Consider the following 15,367-nt stretch of genomic DNA (forward strand, 5'->3'; position numbering starts at 1 on the left):
GCAGCTCTACACCACAGGTCCTATCTGACAACTAAGCCAAAGGCCAGAAGTCATGCTCAGCACCAATGAGTAATTGCCTCCTATTTGATAGGAATATTTTTTTTGTTTAATCAGACTGTCAGTTTCCAGTATAGGAAGGGTTTTATATCAGATCCTAATCAAAGAGTATATTGTAGGGCTTTACCTCTCTACTTTCTCCTCTCCTCCAACAGGGTATGTGTGTTATACACATAAAGCAACCTGGCACTGTAGCAGGTGGCTAGCAAAAAGCATAGAGGACAAGAACACAGGAAAGAACTTTTGTTTGGTCTCCCTTCTAAACTTTTCCAGTTCCTCCAAAAACAGAGCAGAGTCCTTGTTCACTAAAAAAAAAAGCAAGCAAGAGTTACATTTGTGGAGAAGTAGGTTCCCTTTCCTCCTGAAACCAGAGGATTTTCTGACCTTGCAACTCTTCTCCGCTTTAAGACTTCTTCAGAGAGAGAAAAACAAGATGATGAGCAATGTGAGTACGTACAGACTGTACTTCAATTACCACTGAGCAATGTTTCTTTCAAATAGTTTGTGTCATCTCAGCTATAGTGTTAAAATAAGATACAATAAAATAGAATAAGGAGCTCAATGTAGCTGCAGTCCTGTATCAATCATCACAAGCGAATCAGTGCTATATAAAGGTGTGAAGAGATGTATATTACCTATTGTAATGGGAAAATACATGAAAACTGATACTTAAATGTGTAATGACTCCCTGTTGTATGCAGAATACATGCAGAAAAAATAACACAGACCTTAGAAAGTTTGAATCAAAGAACTGGTTTATTGATGTCTGCAGTAGGACAAAAGACAATGCTTTCCATATTGAGAAAGCATCACAAGTAAAAGGCCTTCCTCCAGTGTCAAAGGACCTTTCCCAAAAATGTAAGTCTTCGAACAAAGAATCCCATCATTTTTTGAAGAAAACCTTGTAGGAGGGATGTGTAAGAAGCAATATGGCACAAGAGCTAGGAGCTGGTATGGAGGAAACCTTCACCACATGCCCAAGCTAAAGAGCGTCTTGCAACCCCACGCTGAAGGGAAACCAACTAAAGAATTCCCCAAAAAGGAGCAGATGTGTAGAATGGATCTTGAACTTTTTCCTCAGATCTTTACATATTAGGAAGAGAGCTCAAAACACATAAACAGCTTAAACTTTTTTGAAGCTTTTTTACCCTGCTGTCTCTTCTGTTGTGATGACGTTAATGATGCCAAACTTTTCAGTTGGAAGCTTAAGGAGGGAAAATAATTTGCTCTAGACCTTTAATTTTTGATTTAAAGAGCCCAAGTAATACTAACACTGTTCCCGTAATTTCTCACAGCAGTCCAATGACTTGTGACTTAATGGACAGAGCAACTGATGTCCCTGTCTGAATCATCTGAGTCACTGCAGGGGGCCCATAAACGCGTTTCAACACTACACTACTCACCAGCTTCTCTGCTAATCCTCAAAAAGGTTGCCAGTAAGGGGGAAGATCTACTCCAAGAGCTGAAATTGATACCAAGAAGTTAAAGCTGGACCAGAAGTAGCACTCCCCCAAAACCCCACCACCTCTGCTGATGGATTTCTCTCAGGAAAGAGAAATGGAATTTTTCCTTGACTGTTGATGTTATCCATATATTAAAAACAAGATCAGTGAAGATTATGTTGGTGTAAGAATATCCAAGAACTGGTGCATGTTTTCCATTTCTTGGGCCTTTTCTTCCTAAATCTGAGACCCTTTTGCTGTTTCTTGAAGCTGCCTAAAATAGTTCAATGCAAAGTAAAAAGTGGTATTTTTGGAAGTGACTGAAAATTGTTTTACTCAGAAGTTCTATCTGTGTGATTTATAATTGCTGCTGCTTCTCATCCATAAGGATGGCTGTGTACAGCACCCAAGAGAAAGAGTCATGCCGCAGGGAACTAGCACGTTATCTTGGAAGTGGCAAAAGAGCGAAGAGCAGCACAAGAAATCGGTGGTTTTCTAAACAGATGATCTCAAACAATTCTCAGTCTATAATACGTTGAAAAGAAGTCCTGGCATAAAGATACTGAAGCACTTAGGACCATCAGAGGATCGACTGGAGCAAAGGAACTGTAATACTTTCAGGGAAAACGAAGGATCTGGGGCCATGTATAACTGAACTTTCAAGTAGTGGAGGACAGCAGAGACTAGAAACTGGACTGGAAGACACGGGTGCCAAAACCATTTTTGTGAAGGGGGACTTGTTCGAGAACAAAGCTGTTGAAATGGACAGTGTTTTGCTTCCTAAGTACAGAAAAGATTTCTTTTGATATCTAAGAAACCAAATTCTATGTTCTAGAGAGACAACAGAAAAAAGAAACTGCATAGCACTTCACTTCTTTGGGAAATGCAACCTACGGAGTAAAGGTAATGATGGCAAATAGAACAATTTTTTTGAGGCATAAAGAAGGAAGGGTATGTTTTCTTTCAACAGTGCTATTTCTTGTGTGTAATTATATTTGGCAATAACCATATTTATTTTGCATTATGAAAATAATTCAGTATTACAGCTAGGGCCTGCCCTGGAAAGATATACCTGGCAACAGTACTGTAACATCAGGGCTGAGAGATTCAGTGTAAAAAGCTCCTTCAATCTCATCTCAGGAGCAAGACCCCTCTTTGTTCTCCTTGTGCGGAAGCATTGCTCCAGGCTGCTTCTCCCCACTTCCCCACACTTCCATTACTGACCACCAGCAGGGATGGGCCATCAGGGCAGAAGTTTGGTTCAGGACATAAACATACAATGATTAAAAGTCTTGTTAGGATAAGGAGTCCTGACCACTAACAATCAAAACAGAGAATTACAGAATGCTTAGGAATGGTTGTTTAGAAGGAAGAAAAACCTACACTCCAACCAGCTGGCTTTGAAGGTAAGGGAGCAGCAAACATCTGTAAGATAAAAAGTTCTCAAAAATAATATTCTTAATAGCAAAGTAAACCAGATTTCACATTCAATATTTCAGTGTTGCAAAGCTTCAGGCTTATGAGGTTCACATTTCTTAAAGCTTTAACTCAAACATCTCTTCTGAAAAGCTTTCACCGAGTTTCATTTTGGATGTAATACTTGCAAGATTTACATCCCTTCCATGTTTCTCATCTAAAGTTGCAATTGTGGACTCTAAGCATTTATCAAAAACCCGTGACCCTGCAGAAGAAGAGTCCCCTTCCATTTGTATAAACACGACCTTTTTGGTCAGAGAATCATCATCTCTGTTCCTTCAAAAGAAGGGGAAGAAGAGCAAAGAGGGTCTCGCCGAGCCAAAGGTTCCTCTGCTCTGACAGAGCAGAACCAGCTCCTGCCTTGGCCCTGGGGCACTTCACACCCAGATGAGGGGAGTTCGGAACGTGGAATAGTTCAGAAGCCCTAGAAAGCACGTGTCAGACATCTTGTTTGATCCTCTTCCGTGCTCAGAGGCTGCTCTGTAGTTAGCAATTTCTCCATGCATCTTCTACTGTTTAAATATATTTTTAATGTAGGTAAATGCTCAAAGAGCAACCGATGATATAAATAGCTACGAATGCTTTCTCAGTCTGACTGTGAGTTCAGATTAACGTAAAACAGGTATAAATCCAACTTCCTACTTACCATTTTAACCTCTACTTTTCTTGGAGGTGCCACTAAAGATGGACTCTTACAGTTTTGTTCTGCTTTTTCCCATTACCTAACTTTTGCAGTATAGTATTTGAGCATACTTTTAAATACTAGAGGAAATAAGCACTTTTATGAAACACCTGCAAAGGTACATAGCCTTTTAAAAGCAGATCTCTTAAGCAACCAAGGGTGGTGGTTTGGGTGTTTTTGAGAGTTACTTATTAGAAAGCTGCAGTGAGTTAAAGCAAATTTTTACCTGATTGAAAATATCTCCTCGAACAACTTCACAATCAACTTTGTATTTACAGATCAGGCAGGAAGCTGTTGCAAAGGAACCTGAGGGAAACAAAAAACATATGGTAGAAATAAGGATTTTCAGTCATTCAGTCTTTTTGCCCAACCTGTTTTGACACAAAGGCTGTTATCTTGCAGCGCTATAAAACCCAGTCATTAAAAAGTAATTTAAAATTAAGATACTTGTAGTACTAAATGTAGTTCTTCTAGACGTTAGTCAGCAGAACTCTTGGTTTAGGAGTAGGATATATGACATGCATGTCTGTCAAAAATTATATTGTGGCCTTTCATTCCCCCAAGCATATAGGAGGGGAGAAGAGAACTTTCCCTCTTCCTCTTTACACATTGAAGAGTCGTGCCAACAGCTCTGCAAACTGCAGCGGCAGGACACAAACCCAAGAAACTGTAGTTACCAAAGGGCAAAATAACTGAGAAAATGCATTAGTAAAGGCTTTGCTATAGGCAACTGAACGGCAGTACTGTTCCTTTCAGCAGAAGTGAGAAGTTACAGCTATATTATTCAAACTGAAATACTGCTCGGAATGTGGTATCCAGCTTAGCTGCCATGTTTATTATTTGGCAAGCCCATGGTAAGTTGGTGGCTCCGTCCAGCCACTTGGTAGCTCTGACTGGCCTGTTTCTGACACAGCTGAAGGTGATGCCCGAGTACTGGTAGAGCATTCGTGTCTCTCTCTAAAGGGAAATCTTATCAGGTGGCTAAGACACACATGAAAATACACAACATGAAGTCATTGTGGCAAACTAGAGCGGCTTTTTGGTGCACATGTGTCTACAAGGCCTTTTATCTGCGCAAGGAGTAATGCTGGCTGTAGACATAATGCTGAAGAACAAAGTGAAAAATTGACAGATTTTCTCCTAACCATGAAACAAGGCTTAAAAAGAAAAAAAATTTGCAGATCTTTTTGACGCTGCACTGGAATGTGCCAGTCATACAGTGAAAGTCTGGAGCTCTGCAGTCTCTAATGGTGCTATGAGGGCAGTAAGAAAGTCCTGTGACTGAGTAATGTATGGGGGGTACAAAAACCTCGCTTCAAAAGGAAACTTTTAGAAGGGTAACGGTTAAGATGTTGAAGGCCTTGCAGAAGCTAGGAACAGCTAAAAGCCTCTGGTAGCAAAAACTTTATCTGGAGTATTATTTTAAGCCGCTCAAACCGAAGATATTTTCTGCTCATAACCTACACACAGCAGCCAACCAACGCTTACACTGCTAAGTGAAGGGATTCTGGGACTTAAGTACGATATCAAAATATGTTTGGGGATATTGTGTCTGGGTGAAACAGAGTGAAAGCACAGAACAACTTGGAGCAGATTATTTATGAACTGGTGGTTTGGGTCTGCTCATCTCTGCTGGCATAGAAAGCGGTGAGACTGTGAACCCCAGAACTTGAGGGGTTCCACAGACTACAGGAAGTGTGACGGTTATTATTTGCTCATTATAATGCATTTATAGTAACAATTTTAGTCCTTTATATAGTGTGTTAGGGACACGTCTGTCAGGCTAGCAGACCTAACCCTGTCTGAGGGGTTGCTGCCGACTTGCAACTCTATTATGTGAGGTTTTTTTCACCGTCAGAAGGACTCAATCGAGAAGTGACGCTGCCCCATGCACAAGTCACGTCTAGCCAGCAGGCCACTGCCTCTGATCGCTCAGCTACAGCAATGGCAAGGAACACAATGCAAGTCCCGACATGCTGGTTGAATGCATTTAAAATTCAGAAAATGCATCCAAGATACAGTAGTTTTCATAGTAGCAACTTTACTATAGGTCTGCAGTGTGAAATGGGTTCATATATGAACTCCCCAAATCATGACAAGGTAGGTCTGCAGTGTGAAATGGGTTCAGGGGTTCATATATGAACTCCCCAAATCATGACAAGGTTCCTTGTCATTTGGCACACTCATGATTAACTTGCCATTGCCACAGCTAGACAAAAAAGATGAATAAATGTAGCAGCATGAGCCCTTGCATAACACAGTTTCAGTTTCTCTTTAGCCACTCCCAGAGTCCACTGGCATTTGTTAAAGAGCAGCAGAACTGTACGTCAGATAGGCCTTGATAAGCTCAAAACAGCCTTTGCTAATTTCCAAAGGCCTCAAAATCTCAAAGTCCATAGCATGTTTGAAGAAAATTGAAGAATATGGCACCGAGCTTAAGCTTTGTAGATAAGGAAACCAAGTGAGTTTGGTCCCTGGAAAAGGTGTAATGAGACAGACAGGTCTTACAAATGGGCCAACACTGCTTTTAGACAATTTATTTGCCAGAAGCCTACTCAATGATCCAAACGCGCACTTCAAGAAATAATTTTCTGTGCCCTTTCCTTAAAAATGAATCCTTGGACTTTTAGCTTGACATTCGCAAGTCCTTGGACATGGAAAGCATATCAAACAACTAAGAGATTCCCCTTAATTCGGTGTCATAGTTACAGAATGTGTATGACACTGAAGGTGTAACAAGATGATCTTCAGTTCACCTGAGCTGAACTGGTTATTAATCCACAATATTTTATACGTGAGATAAAATCACTGCAGTGTCAGGGTATTTTAAGATTTCAATGGAATATAACCTAAATACAGAACCAGATAGCAGCCAAACTCCCTTTCACTGAGAGACAGTGAGAGGGACCCATGAAAAGGCTGATGTCCACGCTATGTTCTCACATGGGAATATACAGAAGCACCAAATAAATTTTAAAAGTTAAGGTCTAAGCTTGTGCGAACAGGGTGTGGATCTTCACTGAACCACAAAGACCACCGTTTATCAAGCATAATTTCTGAAAGAAGTATTTCCACTTGAAACACTTCTGATTTAAATACTTAAGCTACCTAAAATAACATTCAGTATTTTAAAAGCAGAATATTTGTTGCCAAGAGATACCGATTGAAGAAAAAAAAAATTTTATTCCAATTGCGATTACCTTGTCACCTGCCCCAGTAAAAATCATTCCTACGCATAAAATAAGAAAAGCGAAACTGAAACCACTAACCATGACACTGTATTATCCTCTGGATTCCTGCAACCTGTTCCAACGTGTCTATGTTCTGAGTATAGTTGCGAAGTAGTTTTCCTTCTTTATCCATCAAAGCTATGAACTTGTGACAGAGAGATGGCTGGAATTGTCCTGGATAGATTTCCTGGGGGATTCAGAAGTACGTTAGGAAGCGTAAATGGATGGACACGCAATGTCTTTATTCCAACTGCAGCAATTCACACAGAGCTAAATATTAGCAATAATGATTACATCAGCAGTTAACGCTGTCGCTGCCTTTGCATATTGCCATTTCTCCCAGATCCACCTCCTCTTTCAACAGCTGAGCTTCTGATCATGTCAGGATGAATTGCTCCATGCAAGCTGGTACCTTGTTCTTCACGCAGCATAAAAGCAAGGTTGAGATCTTTTTTTGGGTTTGAGAATTAGGGAATAGGAAAGCTTTTTTTTCCTTTGTAAGTGTCAAGTAATCTCAGTATTTGTTATTGGAAACATCTGTGGTTTAACTGCAGTCTGACAGAAATTTCATGAGGAATTTGGATTCTGGTCTTTTGGTTTGGGATCAGCGGTTTTTGCTCCTCAGCGTTATCAGCAGCCATTCCTAGGAGATGGATGCCCAGAAAGCCAAATGGCATCGGCTGTAAAGGGGAAGGCAGGTGGCACTCAGAACAGCTTTGCCAATTTAAGCCAGTTACAGTAGCCACCCAGTTAAAACCATAGGGCCTAGCAGAGCAATTCCATCATGCTCAATAAGCACTTAGCCCTTCCATTAGATGAAGGCAGAGGCAGGTATAGCTGAAGACCATATGGAAAACATAGGCGCTTTTATAGAACAATTTGATGTTTGCTCACAGTGAACAAGGAGCCTGCCAAAAGGAAAAATTAAATGTGGGCACCCAGCTGAAAGCTTCACGCTAGGAACCTCTGTCCAGAGCTGACCACCCCGGGTGGTTCCTCTGGCTGAGGTGTCACAAGGAGGACGGCAGCAGCACCACCACTCTCTTGCTCAGGAGCACTTGTTGAGGGCAGGAACTTGAATTCCAGACCCTCTGCTCTCCAGTCACTCCCCCACCACTGAACAGCAACTGGGCTGGAGTCTCACCTGGGAAAGTGAGGCCTTTTTTACAGAAAAAGCACGAAAGTCGCTGGCCAAAAGGAAGTTAGCAAGGAGGCGGCTGCTGCTGCCTCCCTTTACCAGGAGAGACTTAAAGCTGAACCAAAAGTTCTAGCACAACAGTGAACTGTTAAATTCATCTTTGTGACAGCTCTGCCTTCAGCTACTATATAGCCTAACTATTAACAACACAAAAAGACGACTTTTGGAAAGCATTTGTTTTTCCCCCAAATATTTTAAGTTACTCATAATTCTGAAGCTACACGGGTTGGAGTTAAGCTGCAGCAATGATCAGGGATTGCTCATAGCGCTATTACCCAGATAACGACACGGCCATTACACAGTTACCATCAGATATTCATGTGGTCCTAACAGCTTTCATATGTTAGTCTGAAGAAGCAAGACATGTTCTGCCACTGAGCTCTGCAAATTTATTTGGCCATTCTTTGCCCCTAGAATTAAAGGAACTTAAGATTTCATGGAATAAGTCAATATTCTAACTGAGCTGATGGAGAGAAAAGGAGAAGGAGGAGAAATTGTTTTAGTAAAAAAGCATGAATCAAATTGGGCTTGGACTCTTCTGGTAAAACCTGTGTACAGACAGGCTTCAGTTAAGTTGGTTTTTTAGTTTGCTGTGGGGTTTTGAGGGTTTTTTTTGTTTTGTTCTGTTTTTTTTTTTTTTAAATATTAAAACTCCAAGGAACTGAGTATGGATAGGAGGCTTTCAGAGAAAGTCAAGCAGCTGAAGAATGCATTAATTTTTCTTTTCTAACCTTTAAAACATCACAAAGCAGGAGTATAAATTGTGAGCAAAGGGAAGCAAGAGTGAGCGCAACTAGCAGTGATTGATTTTCACAAGTCCTTACTGGTCCTGTAGTAATTCTTACAAGATTTTGGGTTTTTTTTGTCCTGAGGAAAATCCAAACCAAATGCAAATTTTTTTTGTTTGTTTCTACATACGTCTACAGCTACAATTCCTTCTTGTCTTGGAGATGTAGTCCCTCACTATCACTAACATCTTTCCAAAAACTGCTGCGTTCTCCCTTTTAAGCGAACGCAGTCCCTGCAAAAAGGCTTTAATTCTCTAAGATGTACAGATCCTTGCGACAGCTGTGTCAAACCCTGAAACAAGAACAAACTTCTTAGCGTATGAGACTGCTTTAGTCCTCTCTACTGTAAATACAGGGATAAAATGTGAATGTACTGTGTGACACTGGAGAGCGTGCCACAGCAGATCAAACTCAAGTGTAGCTTTCCACATTACTCATGTGCTGGCCAAAAGTTTCTCAAATTCTTTCATTTTTCAGAGAAAGTAACAGCAACAAAGATTATTGAGGTTTGACCAAATAACTACAAGTTTTTACTCATCCTCCCTGAAATTAGAGACACCATCTGGAATGGCTGTATATATAATGAACTTAAAACAGGAACAGTAAAAATAAGCTTAAAAAAAAAAAAAAAAAAAAAACCTGTATATATAATGAACTTAAAACAGGAACAGTAAAAAAAAGCTTAAAAAAAAAAAAAAAAAAGAGACTTGCTAAATATTTCTAAAAGGGCTGGTAAGCGGTTGCATACAATGACCAAAGTAATACCGAGGATATAAAATTGATACATTGCGAAGACCTGCCCAAGGAGAGGGTAATGCCACTGAATAAGGCGTCGTTAAATTCAATATATTCCCATGTTTATCTTGTTAATAGACAAAGATACTGTTTGTTAACAGAACAGGTTTATATCTGATTTATGCATTTTAATATTGTTCGCTGCCTTTACTGACCAAGATAAGGACTGTTGGAAAACCATACCTTTGCAAACTTAAAAAACGGCCTGGGATCCTTTCTGAAGTATTCTATATCAAACATTGCTTGAGGATCTGGAAGGTCTGGGAAGTCCACAGCAAGGCGTGCGTAGATGCCATCTCTTGATCTAAAGTCAGGTATTCCACAGGACACAGACACCTGAAACACATTTTTGCAATCTGAAATAAGCAAAACTACGTATTCGGCTACAAAGAAAGAGTTGCTATGATACAAACTATTGGGAAACCACATTTCTGTGTGCTCACAGTGTTCAGGAACGTTAAGGACAAAACCAGTCTGGGTTCTCTGTATTTATTTTTCTTTTTTTTTTTTTTCCTTTTTTTGGGGGGGACACCAATACAACAATTCCCAAATCAGCAGCAGGAGAAACAGCACAGAAACAAAGTTTGACAACTGGACAAAAAAAAACCCTTCAGTACAATCTGTACAGGCAGTCATAGGACACCAGAACTTACTTTTACTACTGGAAGTTTTGTAAGAAGTGAACACAGCTTTTAAATACTGTTGCGTTAAATTTGATTGGTAAGTGTTCATTGGGCTGCCACCTTCGGTGTGGATTTTTTTTTAACTAACATGCTAACACAGTAACAGAATAGATTCTTACTTTTGATGAATAAACCCCTTTTGCCAAACCAACTGTTCATCAAAGCATTGTAGCAGTCACTAATGACTGAAATTTATTGTTTCAGACTACCCCAAAATACTGTGGGAAGAGGAGAGATGGGTGTATGATAGCAATTCTAGAAAGAGCAGGATTGGGTAATGGAAGTAGCAGTGCTGATTTGAAGCTGATTTGAATTACTCCTCTTTTCTGAACGGTGTCACACCCTCCGTGTATGAACAAGAAAAAAATGATCACCTTTGGTGTCATGGTCTGGTACACAGGTATAAACCTGCAAATGTGCAACAGTTTAAGAATGTTCTTTAGTCAACCAGAGAGTAATCTTATTGCCACCATAGAGCAGCACACATTGAAAGTAAAATTCAGTCTCCTGCAATCGAATCAAACTCTCCTTCTAACCCCCCCCAATTGTTTTCTTTTTTTTCTTTTCCAGTCCCCTCTAGCCCCGTCAGGTATTTTCAGAGATCCACTGACATTTTGTTTAAAGAATCATGCCTTTGTTTCAAATGAAAAAATTACTAGGATGGAAAATGTTCTGGAACAGATAGGTGTGATCTTGCTCCATAACTATTTTGCATGGAAGCGACTGTTTAAGAGTTTAAATGTTTAAGAATATTTTCTGGTAAGAAGAGCGCTCCTCTAATTTCCAACTTAAGCTCCAGTCCTGCAGCGTGCATCGTTCTGGTGGACAGCTGTGCCTCCTCTTCCCATCTAGCACAATTATTTGATAACGAATGTTGCAAGGGTCACATCACCTGCATGCTGTAAAGCACCGGGTAAATATTTAACCAACCGTCTCTATATTCTCTGTCCTTGCAGCAATACGTACCCCAGCTCCAGTCAAGACCATTATTTTTTTGCATTCTTGTAGAAGTTTCACAGCATCATCAATAGTATTAATATCTTTTCGTTTTTTTCTTTTTGGTGGTTCTGAAAGAATGTTTATAACAATTTGCCACAGTGTCATATCATCCAGCTCGGGTGGAGGGATCGTTTCCGGTAGCAGGTCTTTCAGAATTGTCCGTGGGTCTGTACCTAACATGAGATGCTGCTGAACAAAAGTGTAGGGACCTAAGAAAATTAAAAAAAAAAAAATATTTAAAATTGAGTCAGGTATTTCAGATGATTATGATCATCGTCCCATTTATTAATGCTTCCTACTACAATTCTATTAATCCAATTTAATGCTTCGTTCCTTAAAACCCCTGTACGTTTTGGTCTAAATTCTGAAGTGATGGTATAGCCAGGGGGTTCACTTCTTATTTTCCTGTTAGCCCATGAAGGATTTCATAGGAAGTTAGTGAAGGTAGAAATCCCAGTTCATAGCAAGCCTGATGGCACACTTATTTAGCAGCAATATTTTCACAATGTATCTCCATTTTCTGGCTTCATTTGTATTTTTCCACCATTTTGTAAGGTATTTACAGTAGGAAGTTGAACGAGACAACAAGCATACTTATACTTTCTAGTCATATTATAAAATATCACTCTACAAAGAGGGCCTGCCAAGTCCAGGGATTTCTGTTGTTCTTTTAGTCATCTCACACTAATGATTTCAGACGTGACCTCCTAAAGCCATCAAATCAATCTTTCCAGAAACACTCGAGATTAGAGGAGGAGAAGAAAAACAGGTAAATCTTATGAAGCTAAACTGACTAAGAGGACCCAAACGGTTACCACTAAGGCTAGCAAGATCTATACCTATATACGCGTGGGTGTGAACACACACATATAAAGAAAACGGTTGTTTGAAGTATTTACTCAAAATGTATCAACAGTGACCTTGTAACGAGGAATCAGCAAAACCAACACATGGGCAGATTGTCATGGAATATTGTGTTATCATCATGTGTTTTCCTGCTGCTATTCTCATCAGTACTGGCAAAACGAATGCGCCGGGGTGTCAATGCGCCTGGGTAAGACAAAAGACCTCGACTGCCAGCCCCGCTGCCCCCTGGAAGCCACCGTCGCCAGTGACCTTAGCGGTACCTTGCCTCTGTGCGAGGGGAGAGCTTGCCACCAAGCTCCTATCTGCCACACTTAACTCCTCAGTGGCTAACGTGCAATACAATCGGAAATTCCCAAACTGAGGTAACGCTTGGGACAGGGAGCCCTACAGCTTGGCTAAAATCATAAAAGAATCATCTTGTTCCTTGAAGAATTAATACGAGGTAAACAGGCCTAGAAATGTGCCATAAATCTGTTCAGTTTAGTGGGTCTGGGTGTATGCTTTTAATATGGATCACGGCAGGATTTCTACACAAAAAAAGACATTGACAATTTAAATCAAAATACTGCAGTTTTAAAGAGGTTCATTTTTAAACTGCTTAAATAACGTACAGAATACAGTCACAACTCTACGCTGCTCAAAAGCAGTAATTGCCCTTTTTTTTTTTTTTTTTTGCAACAGAAGGAATAATTTGAAGACTGGGAAGAATTAAGTAACCGTCCAAAGGCAAACAGCATCTAAGAACATTATACAGGCTTCTACCTATACGTGGTCTTGGGGTCCAGTCACTAGAACTTGCATGTGAGGCTCTGTCATCTTCATCGCTGTCACAGGAGTGAAAACCATTGGCTATGATTTCATCGCTAAAAAGGAAGTTATCTGCAAGACAGCACAACAACGATGGGTTATGCTTGAGCCACGTGGCAGATACATGAATATACAAATACGTATGAATTACAAATAGGCAGTTTTGTCACCTAGACACAGAAAAATTCTGCTTTTTTTTCAGTGTATAGATACACTTTCCAGCCTTCAGCAGATTTACTGCAGGATTTGCTCTGGGCTTCGGTGGGCTGGATGTTGGCCTTAGTGAAATATTCATCCTATAAAGTGTTGGGCATTAAAGATTTTGTATCTCCAAAAAAAAAATCTCAATGTTTTGAAAGTACAATTAAAAATTCCTTCTTAGAATCATGGAATCATTTAGGTTGGAAAAGCCCTTTAAGATCACCAAGCCCAACCGTTACCCTAACCCTGCCATCCCACCACTAAACCCTGGCCCTCAGCACCTCTTCTTACAATTCTCACTTCATTCAAGTCGCTGAGAAATTGGATAAAATGAAAACGCACCAGCATTTAACAGAGCACAGCGTTCTAAAAGAAACCCACAAATACGCATCTGGATGCAACCAAGTCACAGAACTGCGTCAGGCTGTGCCGCGGCAGGTGACCACGCACCCAATTCCATGATATTTCAGTTACGACACAAAATGTTGCTACCTTGAACCGCCTGCACTAAGCTGCTCTCACCCATTTTACCCACAGCGGGGTTTGGCTTAGGGTACCACAGTTAACTTCAGCTCAGCTTGTGGCCTTGAGCCTCCGCCTGACTTCACCGCGCGCCTAGATGAAGCAGTCCAAAGAAGGAGGAGATCCTTGCCTTACAGCATGCATTACTACGCTAACACTTAAGGGGAAATCTGAATTTTAACCTGAGCAGCTTAGTAGAATTTAGACTACTAGACTTTTTCATTGGCTTTATTGGAAGTAGCCACAGCAACCGTAGCTTAATTTGTTGAAAATTGGAGACTATGGACAAAGGAGAACAAGTTTCAGTTGTGCTCTCTACAGCAAAGACTCACTGTAATAGTTCTCAAACTCTCTTTGGATAAGCCCCTACGATATTTTAGCTTTAGGTTACTTCACTTTACTCTTAAATAAAGACCACCACAAAACACCATCATATTTTATTCAGATCGTGTTGTCCTGTTCTTTCCCTTGGTGGCATAAATCCTTTATTCTCATTAGAATGGGAAGAGCCAGAGGACAGAAATTGGCTTTTGTACGTGCTGTCTTGTTCTTCTTAGAGCACGGGTGCTCACTGACGTTACCATTTCTTATTGATAATCTACGTATTTACAGCATTTCACTTCCATCTCGTTATGCACGAAGTCAGCGAACGTATTACGCAAAAAGCATCAGGAAGAAGAGGAGCGCTGGTGCGTACACATCAGCCAGTGCGAAGCGCGAGTTCCACCAGAACGACCTTTACGGCTCCTGTACAAAGCATCAAAGCTCAGGCTGCTAAAGGCCCATCACGCACAGGCCACACGGTCTGTAGGTAAGAAACACTGTGGCGGATACAGGCAGGCTAAAGTAACGGTTCACACTGTAACTCTCCCCCGGGATCCATCCGATTCCTCGAAGGACCAAAGGGAACGCTTGCCAGAACCAAGCGATCCACAGCGAAACACGCCCGAGGATCCGAGGAACTTGAGCAAAGAGGCTTCATCTAAGGCACCGAGAAGGGAGCACCAGCTTTACTCTGTGCTGTTCCAGTGCAGTTTTTAAATGCCAAGGCTGCTCCAAGCTCAGCGCACAGCTCTGTTCCCTTCTGGATCGCTTCTGCACGGGCAGGAATTTTGTGTAGAGTTTTACTATGGAGGTAAAGGTAAAATATCTTTAACTGCATTCCAGGATAAGACGACAAGACTTCCCTGGCAGAAGGCATTATCTTGCCCCTTTTAAAAAGCCTTCCCAAAGCACTGCCTCAAAAACCAAAATGAAGCCCAAACCCCCCTCCCTAACACCCATCTGTTTCAGTAACGCAGCCCAAGGTACTTCCACAGCGACACTGCCCAGGCTGCAGGCTTCGTGCGCAATCCGCGCGGGGACTCCGCAGAAGCTGACAGTTTACTTTTGTGCTGCGCTCGCTGACATCTTAACCCAGACCGTAACCTGAAGTTACGCGGTGGATCAGGCCCGCTGCTCCTCTGCTTTCCTGTGCGAGTTTCCAAGAAACAGGAGTCAAATCGCGACAGGAAGCGCGAGAAGGGAAGAGCGCTCGGGCTTCTTCGGTTTTAATGACTCGTCGCCGGCAACCACGCGAAACGAGCGTTTTCAGAAACGAGAGCCGGGTCGCTCTCCCGC

The 15,367-nt window shown here is 41.2% G+C and overlaps 1 protein-coding gene across 4 annotated transcripts in view; it reads right to left on the bottom strand.

Annotated features, from left to right (window-relative positions):
* Positions 1-15,354, bottom strand: part of SIRT1 (sirtuin 1) — a 21,363-nt gene extending 6,009 nt beyond the window's left edge. Inside the window, exons 1-6 of one of the 4 annotated variants that reach the window (XR_004841732.1) lie at positions 14,445-15,354; positions 12,980-13,096; positions 11,318-11,559; positions 9,852-10,004; positions 6,927-7,074; positions 3,884-3,963 (exon numbers count right to left, since the gene is read on the bottom strand). Coding sequence is in view for 3 of the 4 variants with exons in the window: in XM_035892544.1 (XP_035748437.1) it covers positions 3,884-3,963; positions 6,927-7,074; positions 9,852-10,004; positions 11,318-11,559; positions 12,980-13,096; positions 14,445-14,448 (744 nt within the window). In the remaining variant the exon portion in view is untranslated. Of the gene's footprint in view, positions 1-3,883; positions 3,964-6,926; positions 7,075-9,851; positions 10,005-11,317; positions 11,560-12,979; positions 13,097-13,760 lie in introns of all 4 variants that reach the window. The other 3 variants (XM_035892546.1, XM_035892545.1, XM_035892544.1) reach the window with 3 other exon arrangements.
* Between the last annotated feature and the right edge of the window lie 13 nt (positions 15,355-15,367).

This window comes from Egretta garzetta, unplaced genomic scaffold (assembly GCF_000687185.1).
Source record: "Egretta garzetta isolate BGI_Z169 unplaced genomic scaffold, ASM68718v1 scaffold204, whole genome shotgun sequence".
NCBI lineage: Eukaryota > Metazoa > Chordata > Aves > Pelecaniformes > Ardeidae > Egretta > Egretta garzetta.